Raw genomic sequence first — 27,327 nt, forward strand, 5'->3', positions numbered from 1 at the left:
CCATTTGCAGTTTACTGCTGTCTCCTTTTCAGCACACACGCTGTGATTTTCAACAGATGCATCATGTCCGTGTTTTGTTTTTGTTTTTTTGCTGCCAAATGTATCAACACAAATGTTGCGGTAATGTTCAGACGTGGCGATTAAAGCAAAAAGCGGCTGACGGGGCCATGAGTGTTGATGTGCTATAGCGCTATAGGAGCTGTAATTTGTTTTATTCACTTTCAACAACTGCAAGAAAAAGGAAAAAAAAGATGTCTCCGTCTGCTGTTCAAACTCTCCGGCTCCATCTACTGACTGAGCCATGTATAAGAAGAAGACCGTACATTTATTCTTTTGTAATGCAAATATCAATCAATGACTGACATATCACACAAACCCCTTTCATTAATCCATAAGACAAGGAAATGTGACATGGGAATCTGCACGAATCATCCATCCTGTCAGAGATCACAGCTACGGGAGCAGCTTGCATGCACGCTCACAGATGGATGTGATGTTTTCAGCCAGTCACTAAGTCTAGTCTGAAACAACAATATTTAAAAGTGAAGCAAATGTGTTTTCCTAGCCTAGCAACACAAGACGCTGTGGACGGCATGTCTTAGTTTAACTACCCTCAAACTTGTGTTTCTGCCAAGAAAAAGCTTTTATTACAAGTTCTGGACATCAAACAAAGTCCTCTCCAGTCACTAGAGGTCACTGTAGTTCTCATAGCTTGTCACACTCTTCATGTCTGTTTAGTCAAGTGCCTTTTCTTGCCTGCTTGAACAGTGTGGGTAATATTTCACAGCTTACTGTGGCATGCAACCATGCTGCAGTGAACAAACAGTTCCAAGTCTAGGATTTTAATTGGAACCATAAAACCACATGCTGTGGAGTATTTCTTCACGTTTACAGTTTCCTGTTTACCTTTTTAGGACATAACAATGCGCGTTGGAGATTCTGTGGAGCATAAACGCCTCAGTCATCTTAACATGAACTCACCCCTTCATCCCTCAAAGACCAACATTCCCCACTGATTCAGTTTCCTCAGGCAACGCACACCAGCGCCTCCTGAACAAAACATCCTGATGTAAACGCTGATGTTCAGTCATTCGCGTCACGAGCAGGAGTCTATGCATAGAGGACAGCACAGAAGATTCTGCTGAATCTCCTGCTGTGACCTTGATCACAGAGTATGCAGCGACACGTCAAACGTATTGTCAGTAACTTGTTACATGATATTACGTCATGCAGACAATCAGAAAAAGGTTTCCAAGGAACGTCTCTCCTGCATAGACATGTCCTCTTTCAGGCAGCGATGGGAAATACTTGTAATTCCAGACAGCTTTGTTGTAAAATTACCCATGCTATCCTGTTGCTATTGTGTGTGTGTGTGCATGAATGTGTGTCAAATTACACTCAAGTCTCTTTAGGACAGTCCTAAAGATAGAGACCAGGCAGGAGTGTGTTCATGTGGTGTAACATTGCAGCATTGGCATGCAGAAGCAGAGAGAAGAGAGGAGAAGAGAAGAGAAGAGAAGAGAAGAGAAGAGAAGAGAAGAGAAGAGAAGAGAAGAGCTTTATTTCAATCTGTGTTGTAAAATCTGATCAACCTGTGCAGCAAATGTGTGCTTTAAAACCTTCACTCTGCCTGATGTAAAGTCAGGTATTATCTGGAAAAACTAAAGTCTAAATTGTGAGCTTGCCGAATCAACAGCCTACTACATAGTTGAAACCACTGAATCCCTGCGATGCATGGAGGAACACAACAGAGCAATGACACCATTTCACTCTGAAATCTGCATTCATCTATGCAACAAAGCATTTTTTAACATGCACATATCACCATCATCATTGTTAAATATAATCTAAGCACGCTGCATATACAGTCCTGCATATATCTACCTTGTACCTGAATATAAAGTGACCTAATAGATTAATATTTCAGTATTTATTCCAGCACTCCTGCACTATTGCATCCTTGTTTACAATTTACAGACACAGTTGGACCTGTACATAGATGCATGCTGTTGGTCACTGTTAAAGTTTATGTGTGTGTGTGTGTGTGTGTGTGTGTGTGTGTGTGTGTGTGTGTGTGTGTGTGTGTGTGTGTGTGTGTGTGTGTTTATAGGTTAACATGATGAAGAAGAATCAGCTCAATCAAGAATAAAGAGATAATTAATATTAATTAATCTGATATGTCATCAGGTCAGCAGCTTCTGAAGGCAAAACAAAACAGCACGTGTCAAAATACTTCATCATCATCATCATCACCACCATCATAGAGTAAAGTCTACAGAAACAGTCACTGGCCCGCAGAAAGGAGCCAGCATCCTTGCTTTGAGCAGTGCACTTCTCCTTTGTTCTCCCCCCCCCCTCCTTCATCCCTCTCCCGGTCACCTTGCACCGATGTGAGCCTCTCTGTCTTCCTCCGCCTTCCCCACAGATGAAGAAGATGAAGATGATGCCTGCTGCGCCGCGCCAATGCTGAGAGGAAGAGGGGCGGGAGGAACGAAGGAGGAAAGGGAGGAAACGAGGAGAAAGGAAAGGACGGGAGGGAAGGAAGGAAAGAAGGGAAGGCGAGGGGGGAAGAGAGAAAACCGAGAGAGGAGAGGAGAGGAGGGGCGGGGGGAGGGGGGGCAGTGGATGTAGCTCTAGCTGTGAGCCGGGGGGAGAGCTACCTAGCCCGGGCTGCTCTGCCGAAACATCCATGGGTGGCTGTGTCGGGAGCCACCACGACTCCTCGGGCAGCTTAAACGAGAACTCGGACGGCACCGGAGGTAACTCACGCCGCTTATCGACGTCCTTTAGTGCGGACAAGCTCGGCTTTTGAGGGGGCTTTTCTCTAGGCTTTCTGCATGTTGCCCCGGCTGGAGGTCTCCTTCCCTTCCTTTATATCCGAGCCAGACAGAGCCGGAGACAGACACGGAGCCCTCTCGGGTATCTGGCTCCACGCAGCGGGCCTAGCAGCGAGAAATGACGCCGCGTCGTCACTTCATAAACTGGGAAATATGTGACTGTGCGCTGCCTCCCTTTGTTCGTTGCTGTTGACTGAGCTAGCCGGCTAAAAGGTAGCACAGTTAGCCTGCTAGCTTTTCTGCATAACAAATATGGGTCACAGGCGGTAATGGTAAGCAAAGAGACGCGCTGGACTGATTCAGTCTGATTTGAATTACGTCCTGTTTCACTGTTATATCAGCACAAGCTGCGCTCCTGCTCATCGCCAGGCTTTTGTTTTTTATTGACTGTTTTGTACAAGCGAGCATGTCCAAGGCTGGAAAAGAGTTGGGGGAGGAAAGAAGAGGAGGTGTCAAAACTTAAAGGCTGCTTCTGCTTTTGAGATGAAGAAAGTGTCTGTGTTTGTTTTTTTTTAATGGTGTAACTGGAGTTATTGGTGAACCAGGCCTGAGAGCTCTATGGACCCTTTAGTCAGAGTGGGATCAGATAAGGTTTATTGTACTTAGTGAGCCATAAACAGGTTGTGGTGTATGATTGCTCACACCATGGGGCTTTGTGCATGAAAATATGATAATGGTGGTTTTTTGGAGTATATTAACTATTTCCTAGTGATAGTGTAACTTGCAAGAGCGGACATGCCAAACAAAATGTGTTGCATTAAATCTGGTGGATGTGAGCTGCTGCAAAACCCAGTATGAGTGGCTTACAGAGGCGACACAGACAGCGTACACGGTGCGCGGAGACGTGGCTGTGACATGCAAAGTGTCCCTCGCTGGAACTGAACCAGGGATATTGCATTAGGATAGTGCCACTGCAGTGTCCTTGTTGTAGAGATTTTTATCAAGCTGAGGCACTCCAGACAACTTCCTACTGTACATTCCTGGTTGTCGTGTCCGAGAGAGGGTCCCACTACTGACCAGTGAGTTATTTTAATCACTGGGAGTTAGCGCTGGGTCTGGGGGGAGCGGAGTGAGCACTTAGAGATGCTGAGATATAGCCTGGTTTCCTTAATGTCTTCCCTTATGCTCCTACATTGTCTTGACAGCTTGATCGACTATATCCCCGACCTCCTGCCTGTCTAGATGTCACATAAACGGGTTTCAGAGATCCCTCGGTCTGTGAAGGAGTGTGTGCGGTAACAAGAAGCTGTGCAGTTAAAGAGGATGCAAACCAGCAGCTGTTACCTGACACCTGGTTTGATGAGGACAGAGACGAAGCAATCAGATCACAATATGTAAATGGATCTGTTTTCGCCAAAGCAGGAGCCATATCTAGATGTACGTCTAAAAAGGTCTTTTACACACACTGGCCTACATACATCCCAAAGGATTTCTGGGAATTACTGAAAGACAGGAAAGTAGGCTAGTGTGTGAAGGTGAATTAGTAAATCATGGGCAGACAGACGAGCTGGAAAGTGGGCTAATGTAGACGCATGAACACACGGCCGAGCAGTCAAGCCGGCCATGACATCCAAGTACATGCACAGGTATTTCTGTCGGGTCATTGTTACATGCTGTACTGCACTCAGTTTCAAAATGCCTGAATTTTTCTGAATATTTCAAAATCGCATATGACTCAGAATCAGCTGCTGCTGACGTTTTGACAGAACCACAACCAAACCATTGATTGATGGTTATATGCGTTGTTATCAGTTCAAGTTTACTGTTGCATCATCTAAATTTCCCCTCCGCACCACAGAGGTTCGTGCTATCTCGTTTTTTTTTTTTTTTTTTCAGGCAAGTACCGCATTTACACTCTGTCCCATGACTAAGCAAGTATCACAAGCTGGCGGCTTTATGAGCCCTTCTTAAAAGTGAATATTCTCTCTAGCAGTGTGTGTACAGAGGTGAATTATGGTATCGTAAACAATCGAATACCGTGTGATCATCAGAGTACATGTGTACCAGCATTAAGTGTAACTCAACACCTTCAGCCATCATCCTCTTCTCGCCTCTCCTCTACGTGCGCGCCCGTGTGTGTGTGCACGCGCGAGCACGTGTATGTTGCAAACACACACACACACACACACACACACACACACACACGCACACACACACACACACACACACACACACACACACGTACAGACTGTCCTATACCTGTTTTCCCCTTCGGTGATCATCCAGATGGTGTTATTCATCAGCCATTCTGCTGCAGATGGAGCAGCGTTCGATGCTATAACCCTAACCTTTTAACTGGGTTTAGTAACACAACACTGTGTGTGCGCGTGTGCTTGTGTGTGTGTATGTGTGGGGTCTGTGTATACATCACATGATGGTGTAGGCTCATGTTTAATCTGTCGTCTGAGCTTAGTCATGTACTTGAGTAATCTTAAAAGACTGATGCCTCAGATAACTCCTAACTCTTCTCATCCCCTCTGTCTCCTTCGCTTCTCATTTCTGTCCTCCCCTTCTCTCTGACTGCCATCTTCCACTCCTCATCTGTCTACTTTCTCTTCCCAACGTCACCGTTTATTTCTCTTATTTTTTTTAAATTATCGTGGTCGGTTCCTCTGTCTATCCCCATTTTTCTTTCTTTCCTCACATCCTCCCATTTACCTCACCCTCACTCTTGTTCTCTGTCTTTTTTTCCATCTTTCCTTTCTGGTCCCTCTCCATCTCCCCTCCCACCCTCCTGTCTTCATCTATCTTTTCTCTCTGTCTCTCTTTTCCCCTCTCTCTCGTCCTCCCTTCCAGTGGCTCTAGGGCGTAACCAGCCCCTGAAGAGAGAACGGCCTAAATGGAAAAGTGACTACCCGATGACTGAAGGCCAGCTGCGCAGCAAGAGAGATGAGTTCTGGGATACGGCGCCAGCATTCGAGGGCCGGAAGGAGATCTGGGACGCGCTGCGGGCTGCGGCCAGCGCCTTTGAGAGCAATGACCACCTGCTGGCTCAGGCCATCCTCGATGGAGCCAGCATCACACTGCCGCACGGTAACACACATCTCCTCAGCGGTAGATGTAGAAGATACCTCGCAGTGTTTTACTCTCCATGAAATACTGCTGGGTGGACTTTATGTAGGACATTGCGGTTTATGTTTAACACCTCAAGAATTTCATCTCCCTCCTCCCAAGTTCTCCAAGAGCAACTAAATCTCAGAGCGTCGACTGTAGAGAATTTCCGTCCAGTTTGAGGCTCTACTGAAGGCTGCAGGTCTTTTTTTGTGCTAGTTTTTACTGGATGTGTACAAACTTTTCTTTTTAAAAGTGATGAGAGTGAAACAGAATCAAAGCAACAATCTGAAACTAAAGATAAGTGACGGCAGTCCTAAGAAGGCCATGTATGTAGTTTGTTCACACTGTAAAAAGTGACAAGAGTAAGAATATTCAGAAACGACCAATATGCATCCTAGAAACTATCAAAGAATTGATTTAGTCTTTATTTTTTAAGCAAAAATGTCAAAAACATTGCTGGTTCCTCCTTCTTAAACATCCAGCTTTGATGCTTTTCGTCATGCGTGACAGAGTTTCGGACAGAATTAGACACTGAGGGGAATTAAACAGGTGTATTTCAGTTTTCTTCTGGCAATTTCTAGACAAAACTATTAACTGAAAAAACAATTGGCAGATTAATCAATAATGAAAATAATCATTAGTTGCACCCACTGTGTTGATGCATTAGACAAAGGAAATGAATGAGAAACAGCTGAAAAATTACATAAATTTTTGATGTTGCTGAAACAGCTCCTGGACCATGTCACAGAGGAAAAACTAGAATGATTTTTTACTATAAAAGCAGTGTAAGATAATTAGTATATAATATCTGCTGCATACAGTTATGGTGTAGTAATGAATTGGGGCACACTGAGGGAGACAGATATCATTCACTCAGCTAGATGTAGATAGAAAAGGAAGCACGCTGCTGCAGCTGCACACACAAATTCTTGTCTCAGACTGATTTCAGTGGATAGTTTCAGAACAGCGTTCATGTTTCTGCAGCAGTAAAAGTGGAAGCAAACACCACGACAAAGCAACACATTCAAACAGGTGTACAGCTCATATTGCTTTCTGGGTGAAGAGAGCTGTCAATCATCTATTGCACAGCCCACTTGAAAAAAAAAAAAAACATCTGTCACAAGCTAATGCATCTCTGGACCGTGAAGACCACGATAGGAAAAGCAAAAATTGTGAGATGGTCTCTGCCAGGCGCTGACATACATTCCTGCCAGCAGACAGGTTGCATTAACAAAGCTGAGAAGCTAAAGGAGGGGCTCTCAAAGTTTCAATGGCAGCACAGGAAAACCCATGAGCTTGTCCTAAGATTGGTGATTGGTCTCTTAATGCGTTTAGCATTAAACTCCTTGAGCTCTGAATTCGTCTGTTTGCAGATCAGACAGGGCGGCCTGGTGGCGCAGCAGGTAGTGCGCGTGCCTCACAGCAAGACGGTCACCAGTTCAATCCCCGGGCAGGGCCTTTCTGTGTAGTTTTCATGTTCTTCCCGTGCATGCGTGGGTTCTCTCCGGGTACTCTGGCTTCCTCCCACAGACCAAAAACATGCTCATTAGGTTGATTGGTGACTCTAAATTGCCCCTAGGTGTGAGTGTGGATGGTTGTTTGTCTTGTGTGTTGCCCTCCGATCAACTGGCAACCGGTCCAGGGTGTACCCCGCCTCTTGCCTGTTGACAGCTGGGATAGGCTCCAGCCCCCCCGCAACCCCGAAAGGGATAGGCAGTATAGAAAATGAATGGATGGATGCAGATCAGACAGACATATCACTTTACTTGCAACCAGCAGCTTTCTATAAGTCATCATCTGTAGCCTGACAGACGCTTATGAGTGGGAATAGGAATAGTTGAATATTAATCTTGATGACGCTTTTGGCTTTCCACAGTTAGATCACCATGATAGACTGCGATATTGAAGTTTAAAAAGAGTGCTCTGCTCATCCAAAACTCCATTTCATATCAAATCAAGCACTTCCTAAGCTAACAGGCAGCCAGTAGGGGTCGACTGAGATGTTTTGGCTTCGCTTTTGCGGAGCTGTGATGCCTGAATGTTGCGGCCGGCGTCCACAGTGAGCAGAAAATGAAAATCAGATGTCTGGAGCAGAAGGAGAAGAGTTAGTCCCATGAAGTGGATCATCACCCATTGTTGGGAAGTATTTCCGATTTAGGGCAAGTGATGGAAAACAAGAACAAATCATGTGCAAAGAGTGAAGGAGGTGTGCGTCTGTGCCGCAAAGCAACACATCTAACTCGTTCAACCACCGGAAAAAACACCACATACCGCAGTACAATGAATGCATGAACGCCAAGAAGAGAGACGTCACGTCACTGAATGCCTGTCCTCGTCCAGGGTGAGATGAAGGCAGATTCATATTGTTCCTCTAGGAGATGCACTGTGACGAGGGACCAGTCTTACCTCGATGCAAAGATTTGTACGTTAGCAAGAATGTGGCACATCATGTGTATGTATGTGAAAGTGTAATAAATAATGAATAATTGTGATGAATAATGGTGATCTCAGTATTGATCAGAATAATAGTGACTATCTTTTTGGCCATAATCATGCAGCCCGAACTGAGTGTTTAGTGAATGTGGACCTGATCTGCAGCAATTACAGTATTTAGGCTGCAGTTAAAAGCAGCTGAAGATGCTGAGTCTCTAAGTGTATCTCAATGACTGCATTTTAGAGTATAGGCTTTAGCTATTAGCAGGTACATACTGTTGAAGGGATCAATGAATAATAAATGAAAAGGGGGTGTGTACCCTCCTGAAAGTAGAATTTAATGAGCTTATCACTCACCTAAGTATAAGAGAGATAGCGCTTCTTCTAAAACACACCGGAGAGCATCTACATAGAACAAATCAATAAAACTGACAACAACTCCACACAGTAATTATCAGCTGCTTGAGCAGACTTTCTATTTGTGGACGTGCGTCGTTCTCTTTATTCTGAATTTACGTCGCCTCGGAGTCATGTGAGCCCACCGAGGAGAGGTCCGCTTTTTCTTTCAGCGTGTTGTAGTGACTTGTGGACGGTGTTCCCCCGATGGTGGCATTCTCGTTCTCCCCTGGTCTCCTGATTTTCATACGCATCAGCGAAAGTAAAAGCCTTGGAGGCAAATTCTCATGTCAAAACAGGCTGAGATGACTGGCTTGTTCTGTTATGACACATGTTCATGTCCATGTAAAGACTTCATGCCAATTATCTCTTCCTGCACTGGTATCATGGGTAGGGTATGTTTGACATCCATAAACATGATGACAGTAAGCAGAACCTTTGGTGAACTTTGCATTTTTTGGCCTGTTTATCAGAGGCAGTATATTTCTAGCCAGTGGCCTGCACTTTTTCTTATTTTTTCCATTGCAGAATTGGGCAGAATTATTCTGTTTGTAGGCCAGCAGGGACACAAAGTCTCAAGGTTTCGAAGATGAAAAAACAGCTCTACCTGAATATGATTTTTGGCGTGGCAGTTGCCAGCAGACAGGCTTTTCCTGCATGTAAACGTAGTCCGTGTCTTGTCTTGCTCCATGCCTCTTAGTAGTTTGTCCAGGTCGGATCAGATCCTGCTGGGCTGCAGCTGTGGATTCCCCAGGCCTGACATCACCATTTCACTCATCCAGCACTTCGGTACAAAAACCCTGCAAGATTGCTTAAAAGTTTCTACCGCTCACAACCTTATGCCTTTCTGTTGCCCTCTTTTTTGCTGTCACCATTCCAGTTTCAGCTGATTGCTTGATAATACATTATCTGTCTTGTTCTGCCATCTTAGCCAATAGAAAACGCACGCAAGTCAGCAGCTCACAGTAACTGCCAGATTAATCGGTTGCCAGTCGTGCAGGATTTAAAGATATTTCATCACTTTTAATTCAGCACTTAACAGTGCTCAACACATGATAATAAGGCTGTTACTGAGGGTTAGAATCCATTCTGTACTAAAGACTTACTGTTCTGTGTGTGGTTGACTGCCAGACCTGAACAGTAAGTGGAGAAAATGAGGTTAATCTAGCAGACAGAGTTTATCTAGAAAGTCATGTCTCATCTTGGTCTGCAGCGCAAGAAACAGAATACTGCTCAACTTGCTCAGTTCAACAAGACTCTACAGGCATGCTGGCACCTCTGGGAGGCTGTGCCTGGGCACAGTTGTGCTTTTAGCTAAAAGCTGATGTCTGCAATGACAGTGACCTAGCTTAGTATGTTAGCATGCTAATTTTGTGCATATTGCCACTCCAGTCAGGGAATCACCAAAGTGATCACAAGTCATCCCGAGGGGGGCATGGATGTGTGAAATGTCTATGTTTATGGCAGACCATCCAGTGATTGACACATTTCACTCAAAACACCAATGACTGTGGCCTCGTGGTGGCAGTAGATGAAAAGTAAGGACATCTCCAAAGCCTGTTGCGTTCATCCTCATGGGACTGAATGTCTGTATAAAAATTCATGGCAAAGTCTCCAGTAGATACTGATCTGTAGAGCCACATCGTTAGCATGGTGAAACATGTCAGCTCACTGTGTGACTCGATGGTTAAACCTGCAGTGCAGAACCTTTGTCGCCCCCTTCTGGCAGTGAGAGCAATTACACAAACACTGTCATCGCCGTGTTCGCTCCCCCTTCAGCTCTGGCAAACTAATAATTGCTGGCTGATGTGAAAGACATCACCACCAGCACGTGAAGGCCTCCAGACGAAAACAAATGAAAACGTTCACTGGTTCACATCGTTATGTTTTCAGCCCAAACTGAAACCACTTTTTGGGTGGCCGTGCAAAACAGCACAGCAGCAACCAAGCCCTTCTCATGTCAACAAATGTTTTCTTGCTTTGATCATAAAATGTAATCCCTTTAATTCGATGCAAGGCTGATCCCCCCCCCCCCCCCCCCTCAATCTGAACTCTTGTGTTTGTTAATGAAATCCCACAACCGAAGGCGTTAGCACCACCTGGAAACTATTAGCATTCTGCAGCTGAAGCATCAACACTAAGGTGGAGCCCGCTGGAGGAGAAAAAAGCGAGAGATATATACAGACGTAGAGATTCGTACAGAAATCATGTTTATACCCTGTCAGTGAATCATGTTTAACATTAATCTTGTATTCATATTAGCCTTTTGTGACAGTGGCTGTGACAGCTTACATATATTTAGCTTCCTCTGCTGTTACGTGAAAGGAATTTAAAGTCCAGCTGACATTAGACTTTTGTTTGCTTCAGCACACATATACCTGCTCTGTGAATCACTTGTCCTCAGCTTCATGGTTAGATGCAGGTGTGGTCCTCACTGTTCAACACCACTAACAACACACTGTCTGCCCACAACATGCGGGCTACAGTGTAACACCACCAGGCGTAACACCAACACTCCGGCAGCCAGCGGAGACCAGAGGGAACATTTCTGAAATTTCCCCGAAGATTTATTTCTTCCTTTAAATAATAAACTTTTAACAATACTTTAAAAAATCACATTTATTATTTTTTACACAAAAACTGATGACTAGGAGTGATTTCACTTGGACTTTAATACCTTTTTAATGCAACTGATCCAAAGAACAACCATTGAATGTAGTTCAGTATGCTGAAACATGTGAGGCCACAGGGGTCAGCTGTCCTGTATGAAATGGTCAGTCTGAATCCTTTATACGTTGATAATTCAGTCATGTTGCTGACAAGCTGAGAGTTTTAATACTATAAGACACCAAATATGTCAGTATGTTGGTATGCCAGCAAATTATTTAGTTGCATAAACTGAAAGAGTTACTGTTAAAAGCTTTCGCACAAGATAGAGGGAAAGATGCTGCTATGAGGGGTTGAAATATCTTCTTTTCACACTACGTTTTTGGTCTGTGCTGTTGGTAACATGATGTATACGTGTTATCCGCATTACTACATGCTTCAGTTTTCGAAACAAAGTGAATCAAACTGCCTCGCGCTCTCACATTCACTCTGGTAGACCATGGCCTGAGGTGAAGCGTTGCCTTAACGTGCTCACCTTGACCACAGCAGCAGCCATCCAGAGAGCAGAGAGCAACATCCTGTGGGCCTCCGCTGACTCATCTCAGTCTCACTTACCACAGAACTCTGTGTCTCTATCGCAAGCGGCTCCTGCCTCAATTTAAGTCATAAAACAACACGAGCGGAGCAGTGACCTTTTAAACGCTGTGTATATATATATATATATATATATATATATATATATATATATATATAAAGTTTTCACCCTGGTCTTTAATTGTGGTTCTAGTTTTTACAATGTCAGCATCATTACCATCTTTTTAAAACTTTTAAAAAAGACAAAACGTGGGGGCAAATTTTGGGATTTTACTCAAAAGGGTAGAAAGACGAGGCAGGCAGAGCTCGCTACCAAAAACCCATTGCCAAAAAAGAAAGAAAAAAAAAACCTTGGCTTTTAAGTGTGAAACGTAGTGACATTTAACCATAACTCACAGGGGGACCTGTCTGAAATCCCCTTGAGGCCCCCCCCCCCTCCAGTGAATACCACTGTATGAAGTTTCTGTTTGCGGAATAATGTGACCTCTTGACTACAGCTTATTTCCCCCTCTCTCCACCAACTCTTTACTCTGGTTCTGAATCACTGAGGTGACATCACGTCTTTCAGTGCCGTAGTCCAACAGAAGCGTAACATTCCCTTTTATCCTGCTTTCACTCTGCGAGCTTTCCTCACTGTCTTTGCTCTAAAGTCAAGACTCTCATTTCTCTATTTCGTTTTACTAAAGCAAAACGGGAGTTGGACACCAGGTTTTGCCTTTGTTCATTGGAAAAATCACTCCAGCCTTTGACTTTCAGTTGAATTCAATAATTGGAGTATACAGAAAGAGCACAGTTATTTAGATATAAACAGAAATGTGCTGCAAAGTTGTGTCGCTCAGGAGAAACATTTCGTAATTTTCTACCCAAAAACATGATTTATCCAGACGGTTCATTTAAAAGGGAGGGAAGTTGAGGGGTTACCCAAAATTCTCTTTGGTTTTTAATTACTTTGTAATGGAACTTCCCCAGTTAAACATTTGCCTAGTGTACTAAATATGCAGATGGCTTTGTTTACATTGGTATGTTGGTTACAGTAAGGCGTAATCTTTAGATAATGGTTTATGGCTTTCAGTATGTATCATATCACATGATGTCTGTTAAAAGATGTTGTGTTATTGTAACTGTCAAGAATGATGCCCAGAACTGTTGTAAAACAATGGAAAAATATCCTTTATTAAGTTTAACTGTTGACACTTTCCGTTCTTCCAGGAGCTCTGACTGAATGTTACGATGAACTGGGGAATCGATACCAGCTGCCAGTCTACTGCCTCTCTCCTCCCGTCAACATGATTGAAGAGCGTTCTGAAGAGCTTGACGGTTCAGATCCCGACTCCGGGGCCGCTGACCCGTCCACGGGCAGCGCTAGCGACCCCGCCTCAGGAGGAGAGTGCCAGCTTCGGCTCCGGCTCTCCACGGGTCGCGACCTCCGGTTGGCGGTCCGTTCAACGGACACGGTGGGCATGATGAAGCGTCGTCTGCAAAGTCACGAGGGCGTGCCTGCCACAACCCAACGCTGGTTTTTCTCAGGTCGGCCACTGACAGACAGGCTACGCTTGGACCAGCTCAACATCTCCAGGGACTATGTAGTGCAGGTCATCCTCAGCCAGCCGCCACCGCCAGAGCCAGTATCAACACCAGGACACACACCAGAGGCCTCTGGGCCAGCGGAGGGAGTGGCTGCGCTGCCGCAGGAGCCCACGCCGGTGGAGAATTAGCTCCCCGTCAACCAGGCAGCCAGGGGATGGCGGTATAAAAGGAGGAGGATGATAAGGGAGAAAAAAGAATGAAAGTTGATTCTGACTTTTCTCTTTTGATTTGCACTCCTCTCTTCTCTCTTTGTTTTTGCGGAGAAGGGCTTTGTCTGGGCAGAGGTTGGCTGTCTGCCGGAGTAAAAGGACTCTTGAAATGAGAAAAGACTCTTCCTTTTTGGTTTTACACGTTGAAAATTTTTGACCTTTTCGAAGTCTTTTTAACTGTTCCTATGGAAACCAAACAACAAAAAGAGAACTTTGTGTCTGGCTTAAAGGGTTTTCTTGGATGTTCGAATGTTTCTGTGTTTCAGTTTCCATTCAAGTTCTGCTCTCTGTTAAAGCTGAGTCAGCAGAATCCTGCTCGAGAGGTTACAGGGTTATTACATACACTTTGATTACATACATTTTCAGTTCAGAAAGAAAGGAATACAGATAGTTTAACAATCATGACAGGTATTCTGGCAGTTATTCGTAATTCTATGTGAATCAAATCAAGAACACTTCCCCATTTGGGGATTAAGTCAGCATGCCGTCAGCTGTAAAGAAAGATGGGTATTGCTAGCTCGTAAACAGAACAGTCAAGAGGCATGTCGATGTTTTACCAAGCTGCCGCTGGATTAGATGCTTTATTTCACTCTGCTTCACAGAACAATCAGAGCAATCATGTAATAAACATTAAGTAGTCAGCCTGTGTGTGTGTGTGTGTGTGTGTGTGTGTGTGTGTGTGTGTGTGTGTGTGTGTGTGTGTGTGTGTGTGTGAGAGAGAGAGCAAATAAGCGCGTGTGCGTGGATGTTCATGTACGTTCAAGACACAACCACACTTATTCATGTGGCAAAAGGATGGAACATCAGAAACACAGTTACATATTTTGATTAAAAATAGAATGTTTTTAATTAAAGTCGATCATTGTTTCTATCCCTGGGTCTCCGATTGTTGTGTTGATTGTTGTCATGTTTTGATGTAGAGGTGGGACAAAATTATGGCAGCGTGGTAGAATACACCATGTCACACTCCCACAGTCTTGTTTCAGTCTCTCTGACATCTCAGATCTGTAAAGGAGGGACCTCGTAATGCAGCGCAGAAAGATGTCAAACATTAATGTCCTACTGTGGGACATGCTTGCCTTTTCCCTTACAAAGATCAGGATGCATTTAAGGAATGCCTTATGCTCTATCACACATCGCTTGTTTACCTTTTTCATGATACCGTTGGGACAGTAATTCATTTAGTTCCCATTCATAATGTGGGCACAGATCAGAAGAGACAAAACAATAACTAGACCCCATTCCTGGATTTTTTGGCCCATTAACAGCATTTAAAAATGTAAAGGAATAGACACTTTGGGAAATACACTTTGCATTTGCTTATCTGTTGAAAGTCAGAGGGGGAGATCAATACCACTCATGTCTGTCCAGTAAATATGTAGCTGTAGCCAGCAGCCAGGTAGCTTAGCTTAGCTACTGGAATCAGGGGGCCACAGGGGACCTACCAGCCACTCTAATGTGCTCCAAAGCTCCTTTCCTGGCATTAATTAAACTCCTAAAAACTCTGTTCATCAACATCACATTTTTCGATGTTTTCCCATACAATAAAACCCCTCCGTGCCTGAAAATGGCCGGATGTAACTGTAACCTCTAACCTATAGTAGTTCAGTCACACATGTTTAAACCGGACACTGATTCCAAACAGGAACAACCCCAAAGTCGTCTGAGTTTTTGTTCTTTTGGCTGAATTATCGTTATAAATATAGCCACCATCTAACTCAGCAGCTTAGCTATCTGACACACTGTTCTGAGTAATGTTTGCTTTAACTTTCTTGATCAGCACCCCCAAACTATATGAAATGTCCTGTCAGCATCCGACGTGAATCATCCTGTAGCCCGGCAGGCCGACATTGGCTAACATTATCTAGCACACTGCAGATTTGTGTGGACACAGTCGAGAGATAAAAGACAAGAAACCTGTGTCTTCTCTGGAAGTTTGGCTCTTGGATCCTTTGGAAATGCGTCAAGGCTTGCCATTTCTCCTTATGCAACTTTGGAACTGAAAACAAACACGTCTCTGTCATCATTTGAAAATAGCGCACCACACTGGTCTGGCAAATAAATAGTTCCTACTCATAACAGTTAGCTTTAAAGGCGCTATCAGGTGCAGCGGGACAGAGCCAGGCTAGCTCTTTCCCCCTGCTAAGCTAATCAGAAAAAGTGGCATCGATCTTTTTCTATCACGACAAAAACACGAATTATCAGATTTTGAACTACTTTTTTTTCCAAAAATCACACATTGCAGACATGAATGCCAGTATTGCTAAATCCTTAATAACTAATACTGGTCGTCAGTATCTGCATTGCTCATTGAGATCTTGGCCTCATTCCTTTTCACTTAACTTCTTCCCTTTTCCTTTGATTTCCCACATTCCTTACTTTGACTTCCCTCTTTGAAAGCTACTCATTCCAGTCTGACAGAACATGGTAATTTTTTCGAAAAACACAATGATGCAAAGTGGCTTTCTAGAGAGGAAGCCAATGTCAACATTGTCTTTGAAAGAAGTGCTGCCGGCTGGTATTCCCAGCTTTAGACCAGATAGCGTGGCAGGCGAGGAATGAGGAAGGAGCTAACCTGTCTGTTAACACGCTATGTGTGCATCACTAAACTGGTGTGACGTAAGCTCTTGAGTGTCAATGAATGAGTGATATGGAACAATGTTATTGAAATGAAAGGTCACTCTACGCACGAGTGACAGGCCAAGGGACAGAGGTTACGATATGTGGTCAGTGTGGCATTCAATCTCCAGGCCTCATACTTGCCTTGCAGTCTGAAACAGGTGAGTGGCATTGTCCTTTTTCTCCGTTTCTCCCCAAACGGGAGGACAATACAGACAAACCAGAATCATTTGAAAAGTGTGTTGGAGCTGTGTGGCATCGAAGTACTGTGGGTGCACAGAAGAAATGAAATGGCGCTTCCTTTCCGAGCAGCATGCAAGTAGAAATATGATTCAGTACAAAGGTGTTTTTATTTGAAACCACAAAGCACACCCGCTGTGAGCAATAGTCATCTGTCACCTTTTTCAGAAACAATCACCTCTAACTATAATTAAGTTAGAGGTGTACTTATAGGAAATTGTCCAGATAGACCTACACTGCCAGAGGTAAATGTTAGTGTTTATAATGGGAGCAGAATCAATAATGGAAAGTCCTCCATAAATCATTGTGCAGGTAAATTCCCAACTGTGTTTTTTACGCTTTTGGATTTTCTACACAGTCAAAGAACAATGGGTTCGTAAAATGAACTTATTTGTCAGCAATCAAAGTTTTTCTGTTTTATTTCATCCCAGTGACTCTATTCTGTTTTCTGCTTCGGTGGAGGTGTCATCAGTGGCACTTTTGCTTTCTTGTTCTCGTTCCTAAGAACTCTCATGACACTTTTCCAAAGTACCTGTTCAGTTTTCAGTGATACGCCGCTATCACAAAAGCACTTGAGCTTTTCTAGTTCCCTTTTCCAGAGCTTGCTTCCTCAGTGAAGCCTCGCAATCATACACACAATTTCACAATGGAATATGGTATGAATTGTCCTTTTGTCCTCAGCTGTGGTCACCTTCCTTGTGACTGCATGAATGGAGCTTAAAAAAAAGTCAAGACTCAGATGGAAAACTGATGACTGAAGAAAAAAAAAAAAAACGCTTATTTTTGTGCCTCATAATATATTCAAATTCCTCTGGTGTTGGACAAGAGCATGATTTTATGTGATCATACTCTCAGGTAATGATTCACAAACACACACACACGCACATACACATACACACACATGCTTAGACGAAGTTCCTCTTCGTGTGTCTGGGGCTTTCGGTTTTTTTTTCATCCTTCTGCTTCTGGTGGCCATATAAACAGCGACAGCATCCTCAGTTCATGCAGGCAAACTGAACACACGATCAGCTCAGTCATCTCACCTCTGGCACGCTCATTTGGTCAGCTTTCAGTTGTGAATTTTTTGGATCAAGTCCAGTCGTCAAGGTAAGATCTACTCACTGGTTTTCTTTTACTTCTCCTGCTTTTTTTCCTCTCTCAGTAAATTTGTTCTGTAGATACTCATTTGTTAACACTTTATGATAAATTATATACCAGTACTTAAGTAATGCTGAACTAATGCATGACTGATGATTTAATCCATGAATTAACACAGGAAGTATCATCACACTGAGCAGATTATCAGTGAAGGAATATTAATTTACAGTTACTTCGTGTTGTTATCGATATGCAATTAAGTTGAATACCCATGTATTTAATCAGCCTCTGAAAGTAGAGCAGTACCTTTTCTCAACAAAATATAAAGCTACTGTTTAAGCCAAGCTGGCCGTCAGATGCAAACATTTATATAATAAACATAAATACAGTTACATAAAAAAAAACTTTTATGTGATTTGTACCCTTGTTATTAAGGATTAACCATTCATTCTAATACGCTGAGGTTAATGCCAGTTTCATTAGTGTCAGACTCATTTTAAGTTAATCCACATTATTGACATTCTCAATAATCAAGGTGATATCTGCAAGTAGTAATTAAGATGGAGGTGAATTTGATGATTGTCTCATTCAATAGGAAAACATTTCCTTACAGTGTTATAAGAAATACTTTTATTCAGGTGGTGAAATGGCACTTCAGAGGTATGCTATGCTTTAATTCAGTTCCAAGAAGGAGTTGCGGAATAAATCTGTGGGGTTGTGATCTGCTCACGTCTCTGTCATCGTTTGAAAATAGCGCACCACACTGGTCTGGCAAATAAATAGTTCCTACTCATAACAGTTATATTATATCATTGGATGACAAATGAAAAATGCTTCCAGTCGCTGTACTCCACTAACTTACTGTCCTTTCCTTCAGATGCGCTTGTTGACCCTTATGGTCCTGTATGCTGTGCTGTGCTGCGCCACCTCTGACAGCAACCAAAACAACATAGAGACTCTAATGGATAATGGTTGGTAACTCCTCTTTTTTTCTACTGAATATTCCTCTTTCTTTCCATTTGTGCCTTCGCCTCACATACAGTAAATGTTGATCAAAGCCGGTCTCTGTGTGTCTCGTCTACTAGTTGTGGTCCTACGGGTGCCTTATGGTGTAGGCACCAGGATGTATGTTCCTCTGACCTGTGGAGAAGCTTATGAAAACCAGCCTGTGTTTTGGAAGAAAAACGGTAATACACCTGTTACTAATACTACTGATGTTATTTCTGCAGCCACTAATAGTATCTAATAGTATTTGTGCCAACACAGTATAATAGGATACTAATAAATCCTGACATACAGATTACACTTTGTGCAAAAAGCTAAACTTTTCTTCAGGTGACACATTTTCTCTGTTTTTACGACATTTTGAAGCATCGACAGCGTTGTTACACTGACTTGTGTCCTTGCCTCAGGCATGGATCTTAAGCCAGCTCTGCAGGGGAACCAGGTTAAGGTCCTGGTGGAGGAGATGGATGGAGGAAACTACACCTGTCACTTGGGCCCAGACGGAGAATACCTTAACCACACTGTGATCCTGATCCAGCTAGATCCAGACAACAGGACTGTCATACTGGAGGAAAAATCCCCTGAAGAAGGTAAGATAAGAAAGATGGAGGGGGCGAGGAGGGAGGGGCAGAACAAAGAAGTGCACGTTGGGAGAAAAGACAAAGAGAAAGAGAAAGATTTGCTGTGTTATTGGACCTGGTGAGAGTTAAATCACTGGAAGAGACTGGAGGATAGATGTCACTGAATGGACGAGATAAGAAAGATGGTCAGAGAGGAAGATAAGGCGGGGAGGGGTAGAGGGCTGTGGCCCAGAAGCAGACAATGTTCAGAAGATAAGATGAATGGTGGAGCAAAAAGAAATTGGATGAAAGGAGGATCGGAGGTAGTGTGGTGATGGGAGGGGAGGACGCTATTGGACAGGAAGAAGATACAAAGACAACATTAAAAATGAAAAGGAAGCAAAGGCAGCAGAGAGTCGTTGTTAAATTCATGCTGAGACTTTGTTGTATGTGCTGTAGCACAAACAAGCTTGGTGTGGTTTGTGGTTGACACATTGTGCATGCTTTATGTCACACCCGTCATCATGTTGTTAGTGCAGGTGGTTCTCAAAAAAGACACCAAACCTGTTTCTAGTCCCCAAAAGTATTTCATTTCTTAGATCAAAGTCTTTTCCTTTTAGCTTTACTGAAGAAATTAAACATTTTTGCAAAATCCTATGAAAGCTCTGAGAGATTTAGCTCTGTTTGTACTGAAAAAACTTCATCCTCTCTCTGGTTTTGTGCCATAAGGCAATGTTGTTCTGCGCCTGATTTGATGGAATAAAATGTTAAATATAGTGAACAGGCTGGTGTGAAGCTGGCAGTTTTCTCCTCAGTTTTCTGGCTTGCTTACAGTAATTATATTAACATCCTGAAATCAACCTTGCAATGTTTTATTAATGTTTAAACGCTGCAACCTTGAAAAGAAAGTGCTCTGAAACACAAATGAAAGTGAGAACTTAAACACAAACAGGGGCAGAGTGCTCACAGTGTTTCTGCTCCTCCAGGTCACATCCACTGTTCAGCACCTAACTATAAAGGCTCCTTCCACTGCACCTGGACAAGAACAACGTCCAGACCCAACGCTGCTGTGATCCTGGTGAAGGCAGAACGGTGAGGAGAAAACCTCTCATCCTACTCATAGATCGTGTATCCTGTTCTCGACAGTATTCGTACCAACCAGTTTGTCCTTAATTTAGTTTTTTGGAAAAGATTCCCTGTGAGCTGGATGCTGATGGATCAGGGGTTCACTGCCAGGATGCCAACTGCCCTTACAAAGAGGAACAGCACCACATCTTCCTCACCGTTTACATCCACAGCTACTCTCGCCTCGAGGCCTACACAAAGGCTTTCTACCTGAGAGAGATCGGTAAGTGATTGTATTTTAATGGCTGTGACAAACATATTCTAGTATTTCCATCCATCCATCCATCATTTTCCCCCCTCTGTCTGCCTGCCACATCCTCCTCACTTTACTGTTTCCCTCCCCTTTTCACCCTCCTCCACCTCATTCCTCCCCTTCCTCACCCTATTTAGTGAGGCCGGCAAAACTCCCTAACCTGCACAGCGGTGATGGAAAGGTGTTCAGCTGGAGCTACCCTGACTCCTGGGAGGAACCCTGCACCTTCTTTGGCCTGCAGTTCCAGGTCAAGGTGGTCCACCACGGAGATTCCTGTCACAGTGAGGAGCACATAATGGTAATCAGCACAAGCATGATGGAGATCAGATTCCAGTTGGCTACTGTAAAAATGCATTTGCTGACTTCCACTTGAACCACATTTCTTTGTCTTAAATATGCCACCTCTTCTGTTGTGCAGCACACCACCACTGAAGAAGCTAAGTTTGAGGTCAGCGTCAAAACCAAGAAGTATGTCTTCTGCGTGCGAGCTCAGGACAAACACACCAGCGGGCCGTTCAGCCCCTGGAGCCACTGCATGTAAGTATATCACTTGGCCATTGGGAGTAAGAACTGTTTTGACTGGGTTTGCTACCAAAGATGTTACTTGTGTGAGCATTTATGAATTTTCCAGATGATACCAAGTCATGCCACCAACGCTGGTCTGATCCATACTGACTCATTCTAACCTGTTCTGTCTCCAGAGTGAACAAAAATCACGTGAGCTGCTAACTTCTTTCGCTGGATGGCGGCCAGAAAGGAACAAAGAACACATGAATGGAAGGAAGCACTTTTGTTACTCCTGTATTTTGACTTTTTAAACAATGCACAAAAAGTGGAGCAAATGTATTCCTGTACAGTATTTATTGATTACTCATTTGTCTCTTTGGAACTACAGAAACATTTATTTATGATTGAAACCAATTACTTCCAATACTCTTTATGCCCAATGTAATTCTTATTTATAACTATCCTTGCAGAACTGTTGCCAAAATATTTCCTAATAAATTGATTTTTATGTTCATTTACTGAAGCTTTTGGCATTTTGATGACTTATGATTAACTGTTTCCACACTGTAAAAGATGTCTGTGACGACTCGTTTTAAAAGAAGCAAAGAACAGTGAACAATGCAGCCAGTTTCAGTACAAAAAAAAGGTTTATTGTCATATCTACAGCCAGGACGTCAGGGATGTGAGGAGGAAAACACAAAAAGGCAGACCTCAAGAAATGAAAAGGAGTTGAGTATTCAAGAGAGCTGTAATCCTGACTGAATTTACAAAAAAAAAAAAAAAATCACATCCCTGATGTTTCCAAGAGCTTCAGGTGCTTCTTTTTCATGAGGTGGGGGAAACACCTTCCCTCAACACTTGCCCCTCTTCATCCATAACTTAAAATAAACACTGAAAATAAGTGCCGACACATTAATTTCATTAATGGAAAAGATATTCCAAAAAAAAAGAAAAAAACACACATAAAAAGCAAGTTTTTTTTTTTGCTGTCAGTTTCCCATCACCATCCCTCATCCTCTCTTTGTTCATTAACGTTTCGATTTACCAAAACAGTTCACCAAAGGCTCGGAACGAAACACAGACTGAATTCTGGGACGAAAAACAAAAGAATTGATCCTCTGCATGTATCTGAGTGTGTGCGTCCAGCGGTGCGACAGAGCTGGCTGTGACGACGAAAGTAGAGCAGCAACGATTAACCGATTCGTTGTCAACAATTAAATTAATCAACTACTTCGATAATTGATTAATCAGTTTGAGAGATAGTTTTAAGACAAAAAAAAAGTCAAAATTCTCTGATTCCAGCTTCTTAAATGCCATTCGACTGAATATATTTGGGTTGTAGACAAAACAGGACATTTGAGGACGTCATCTTGGGCTTTGGGGAACACTGATCAATGTTTTTGACCATTTTCAGACATTTTACACAGTATACACGTACGACATCCTCCAACCCGCAGGTCTGCGTCTAATGTCCCCTGCATACAAGTAACAGGTTTTCCATCAAAACATGCACACGACAGTCAATTGCTACGATGAAAGTATTTTCACTACAACCAGTCTGGAGCTCGACAGCTTTTAATGTGACAGTAGCTTTGACGATTCTTGCATATTATTATCAAATAATGAGGGTTGCGGGTGTCAGTTTGGTGCTGAAGGACTTAGATTTCTCTTTAATTTTGACCACTTCTCTCAACAAAATCTGTTCATTCCAGTTTTTCACTTTAATTCTTATTCTTATTATGTAATTCTTATATAATTTGCTCTTTCTAATTATTTTTTTGATGATGTCAAATGAGAGAGGTGGTGGACGCCGCGTATTGACCTGAACCATGATGAAATTATTTTTGTATCTATTTCGTCATGGTTTGGTATAGCTTGACAATGAAAGCAAAGTACGTCTGCTTTTTAGTGGTGAAGTAGATATGTAAAAGTGGCATGCGGCCTCAGACCTATGAGTGCTTTTTTTTAACCGCTACAGGTGGATTTTACCATTGCCACGCGGACTGGTAGTAACTGTTATCATTGTAAAAAAATGCAAACAATATTTGAAAAAAAAAAAATAATTTTTTTTTTTTAAAGTTGAGATTGGGGAGAGACAGAGAACATGCAAATATAGAAACGGGGAAGCCCATCTCAGTCCTGAGCTTTTGAGTGCTGGAAGCTGGAGGGTTAGTGTGGGTTCTGTCATAAGGTTTGAAATGAAGGATCTGTAATAGCCAAGTCTGTGTGTGCGTGTGTAAGAACTGGATGATGGGATGGTAGCATCCAGCCCGAGTCTTGGCCGAGGATGTGGTCCCTCCTCAGTGGTGCTGCCTCTTAGATAGATACCTAGACACACATTTCATAGTTCAGAGAAGTCATATTGATTTCAAACAATGTGAGTGTATGTTATGCAGGCATTTTTGCATATGTTGGCTAATTAGTTTTCTTTATCATTTTCTTGTATGTGGAAGTTCTAACATGCGCTACAAGCATGCACCATGTCATTACTAACATGCAATTGTCCTTATTACTGTTTAGCATATGTCTGCCTACCTTTCCCAGTGTTTGTGGTTGAGTCCACTGAAGTCGTCAAGCTTGGCGATTTCTTTGAGGTACTGAGCGAGTTTATACAACTCTCTGTCCTTCTCCCTGTTAAGATGGGCCTTCATGAAGGGTCGAATCTAACACATATACACACGTAAAATAAGTTTCAGCGAAGAGAGGAGGGTCAAAACAATGACAGAGATGCTGGCTGCATACCTTTAGTCCGTTCTGTGGGTTCATGAGAAAGTTTCGTCCGATGTCGTCAAACATTATGGTGTTCCTCTTGTTGTAAAATTCTCCGTACTTCCCCCATATCACACCAAGGGGTTTCACCTGGCACACCAAACAACTAAATCTGAATACATATCCTTCCTTCTGCGGTGAAAGATGTTCACATCAGTAACATGAGTAATGCATGCATGAGTGAAGTGAAACAGGCCAATATTTTAATTTATGAACAGCCGTGTGTGTACCAACCTCCACAACCCCTCTCTTAGGGGTGTGTACCGTGATCATTGCTGCACTGTCCAACATGAACGTAATCTTGTAGTTAGGGTTGTCTGTCACTCCCAGCTCCTACACACACACACACACACACACACACAAACACATACAGAGCCAGTAGTGTTATCTTCTGTTCCCCTCTGAAACTATATCCTGTAGGTAGAATTGATTAACACTGCCACCTTTTGGCAAGAAAGGGGTACAGTGCAGTACACGCAACTCTGTGAACAACACAAACACAACAAGAGGAACACTTACTTTCATTTTGGCATCAATCCACTTCATACTTGTAGCAGCTAAGGAGAGAAAGCACATGTGTCATATGTATATTCCCCAAGCAGAGACTGCTGGGCACAAACACACAGAGGAAATTAACATTCAAACAAACAATAATGACGTTAATGCATGGACTTAGTACCTGTAAAAAAAAAAGAAAAAACACTGTACACTACAAGCTGTCTAATAAAAGAAATGTTGTTCAGTAAATGCTGCATTTTCAAAGAACTGCAGTCATAAATACTGTATCTTAACAACTACATTCTCCTACTTATCTACAGTAATGCGTGCAATTTAGTACAATTTAGACGTTGAGAAGAGAAGAGAAGAGAAGAGAAGAGAAGAGAAGAGAAGAGAAGAGAAGAGAAGAGAAGAGAAGAGAAGAGAAGAGAAGCTACATACACCAGATGACAATGTCATAGTCCTCGTAGGCTGATGTCAGAAACTCATGAAGGTATGGTCTCATCAGCTCTTGACCCGTTTCTGCACACGACTTGTGATCTAAACAAAAATAGCATACAGACAGTAATGCATCAGCAGAAGTTTTTGCATTTTAGTGATAGCCTAACAAATAGTGATTTATATTTTGCAGAACACCCTTTTCTACTGACTTCCATAACCCCTATATGTGCGCACATGAAGAAGAGAAAAAGTGGAGATGGAGTGTGCAGTAATGTACAGTTAGAGTTAACCCACAGTGCTTACTTTTAGCATGCTATGATTTAACAAGCCATACAGTCCAGGGTTTCCCAGTCTTGTTCTTAAAGAGCCAAATGTCTGCGTCACTGTAACTTACCGAACAGCGTATAGTCCACATCCAGTACCAGAAGCCTCTTTCCTTCTCTGGGAGGGTTCAGCTCCTCCACCTTGTAGTCTTTCACTCTGCGTGCTATTTTAGCAAGGTTTTCCTCTCTAGAGACACAGACCAATAATTTTTTCTCTCTCACACACAGATATATATTTCCCCACGCCCTCTCACACATTTCATATTGCTTCTATACATGCACAGACACATAAAAATGACAAAAACTTCTAACCTGTTCTCTACTTCAATGACTTCCTCCTCGATGTCAAAGTCATTGACCACATCATCATTCTCTGGGGGAGGGGCTAAAACCTCTTCCTTCACAAAACAAAAGAAACACACTTTAAAATTTACCAAACAGCCAAGGGGAACTTTTAACACAACATAGAAACTAAGTCTAGTTAGGCAACATGTGAACCCACAAACTGACAACACTGTAGTCAACAGCTACCAGGTTCATCACCTAACCAACCACAACTGAGGAGCTAATCAAAGCCAGTTAGCGACTCAAAGTCTAATAAGTAAGTAATAAGTATAATAAGTAAGAGAACATGCCTATCATATGACTTTTTAAGTCACTATCATTATCACGTCTGGTAAAACTAGATATAAGTCATTCAGGCACATAGCCAGTTAATTTATGCATAGTCCTTTAGTTAGAGTCCCAAACAGACATCTTTGGAGTGAGTTAATTTCTCCGTCACCCCGTCACCTACCAGGCTCTCCTCTCTGGTACCCATCATCATGATCTTAGTGTTAGGCTTCAGCTTCAGAGAGCCTAGCTTCACCTCATCCTCTGCAGGTTTGCCTGAGCGAAGGAATGAGAAGAGGGAAGGGGTGGTAGGAGAGGAGGGAGATTCATTTAGTTAAAAACCTAAAAAAAGAAAAAAGAAAAGATGATTTATAGAGTACAGACAGGTGGAGAAAACTGACACTTATGCAGATAACAGGCTGAGAAATGGAGATGGTTGTACAAAAAAACATCAGCTAATTATGGATGTGGATTAGCATAGCCAAAGCCTGGAGAAATGCAGGCGTGGGTTTGTGTTTGTGTCATACAGGAGAGAAGTCTCATATGACTTGTTAACAGTAATGCAAAGGTGCAAAGGGAAATTAAGTCCTTGTATCTTGTCCACTTGGTTTGGATATCATGTGGCACTGTTAACACTGGGTCAGGTAAAGCGCACTTGTGATCACTGACACCCTCTCACCTTTGACCTTGAGTCCCAGTAGTTTCTGTCTCTCTGGCAGCACCCCAGTCAAGGTCTTAATGGACTGTTTCAGGTCCATCACTGTGTCCTCCTCAGACAGAGAACTGATGGAGTACTCCTGACCTCCCCACTTTATGATCACTGACACTGACATGGCACACACGAGCTCTTCACACACATACACACACACTGGGGTGCAGCTGGAGTTAGGTATGCACGCGCACAGACGAGTGCACACACTTTCAAGTAAATATTTCCAGCTACGGAGACAAACATGCACACATACACCTTGCAGACAGAGGGGAATAAGCAAAGTAACAAGACGTGTCAGGATGTGACACTGTAACTGGCTGTAGCTTGAGCAAAACATAGAAAGTAGCTAACAATGAAACACACTGAGCAAAACATGATATCATCATTGGTAAACATGTGTTGTTTTGGCTGGTTAACTGAAGCCACAACGGCCAAATGCCATCTAATCAGAGCAGACACTGACAGTCCCTGATGTTGATATTTTTAGCATGAGATGGCTAACACTGACTAGCAACAATGTAAACACGCGAGGCAACCACAGCCAACTAGCTAACATTAGCTGACGAAGCTACACGGTTTGAGTATCCTCACCTGGCAGAGCAAGCTAAGATGTAATGCTTGTCGAACAGTCAAATTTCGTCGAGAAGTTGAATGAATGAATGAAGTTTGCCGTTTGGTTCATTCATCGACAGGCGCACACTCTGTTCTTCCTGGCATTCTGAATCCTGCCGGTAGTGACGTGGGGGAAAAAGCTTCGTTACCATAGTGACCATATCTTAATAGATTAGCATAAAACCGTTTGATAATTGATCGTAACCTTTGCCACCTAGCAAAGACAACGCGGAAAA

At 42.9% G+C, this 27,327-nt stretch overlaps 3 protein-coding genes across 4 annotated transcripts; 2 read left to right on the forward strand and 1 right to left on the reverse strand.

The window, feature by feature from the left end:
• The first annotated feature begins 2,426 nt into the window (after positions 1 to 2,426).
• Positions 2,427 to 20,591, forward strand: ubtd2 (ubiquitin domain containing 2). 2 transcript variants are annotated; one of them, XR_011603190.1, is made up of 4 exons: positions 2,582 to 2,759; positions 5,634 to 5,870; positions 13,131 to 14,210; positions 20,580 to 20,591. XR_011603190.1 is itself a non-coding variant. In XM_070983680.1 (3 exons), exons 1-3 carry the CDS (start codon positions 2,690 to 2,692, stop codon positions 13,634 to 13,636), a joined length of 813 nt encoding a protein of 270 aa, XP_070839781.1. In that variant the 5' UTR covers positions 2,427 to 2,689; the 3' UTR covers positions 13,637 to 14,587. The 2 variants fall into 2 exon arrangements, 1 of the variants encoding a protein (XP_070839781.1); XM_070983680.1 differs by lacking the exon at positions 20,580 to 20,591 and having other exon boundaries at positions 2,427 to 2,759; positions 13,131 to 14,587.
• On the forward strand, positions 17,608 to 21,667 carry il12bb (interleukin 12B, b). The gene is made up of 9 exons (XM_070983677.1): positions 17,608 to 17,683; positions 18,552 to 18,645; positions 18,760 to 18,861; positions 19,087 to 19,269; positions 20,226 to 20,331; positions 20,418 to 20,587; positions 20,755 to 20,915; positions 21,036 to 21,154; positions 21,319 to 21,667. Exons 2-9 carry the CDS (start codon positions 18,552 to 18,554, stop codon positions 21,344 to 21,346), a joined length of 963 nt encoding a protein of 320 aa, XP_070839778.1. The 5' UTR covers positions 17,608 to 17,683; the 3' UTR covers positions 21,347 to 21,667.
• On the reverse strand, positions 21,497 to 27,220 carry ublcp1 (ubiquitin-like domain containing CTD phosphatase 1). The gene is made up of 11 exons (XM_070983678.1): positions 27,071 to 27,220; positions 26,447 to 26,734; positions 25,952 to 26,043; positions 25,468 to 25,553; positions 25,227 to 25,342; positions 24,833 to 24,931; positions 24,413 to 24,450; positions 24,128 to 24,226; positions 23,867 to 23,983; positions 23,660 to 23,787; positions 21,497 to 23,452 (listed from the first exon to the last, which is right to left on the reverse strand). The coding sequence occupies exons 2-11, from the start codon at positions 26,598 to 26,600 to the stop codon at positions 23,425 to 23,427; spliced, it is 957 nt and encodes a 318-aa protein (XP_070839779.1). The 5' UTR covers positions 26,601 to 26,734; positions 27,071 to 27,220; the 3' UTR covers positions 21,497 to 23,424.
• Positions 27,221 to 27,327: the final 107 nt, after the last annotated feature.

Source organism: Chaetodon trifascialis, chromosome 16 (genome assembly GCF_039877785.1).
Source record: "Chaetodon trifascialis isolate fChaTrf1 chromosome 16, fChaTrf1.hap1, whole genome shotgun sequence".
Lineage (NCBI taxonomy): Eukaryota > Metazoa > Chordata > Actinopteri > Chaetodontiformes > Chaetodontidae > Chaetodon > Chaetodon trifascialis.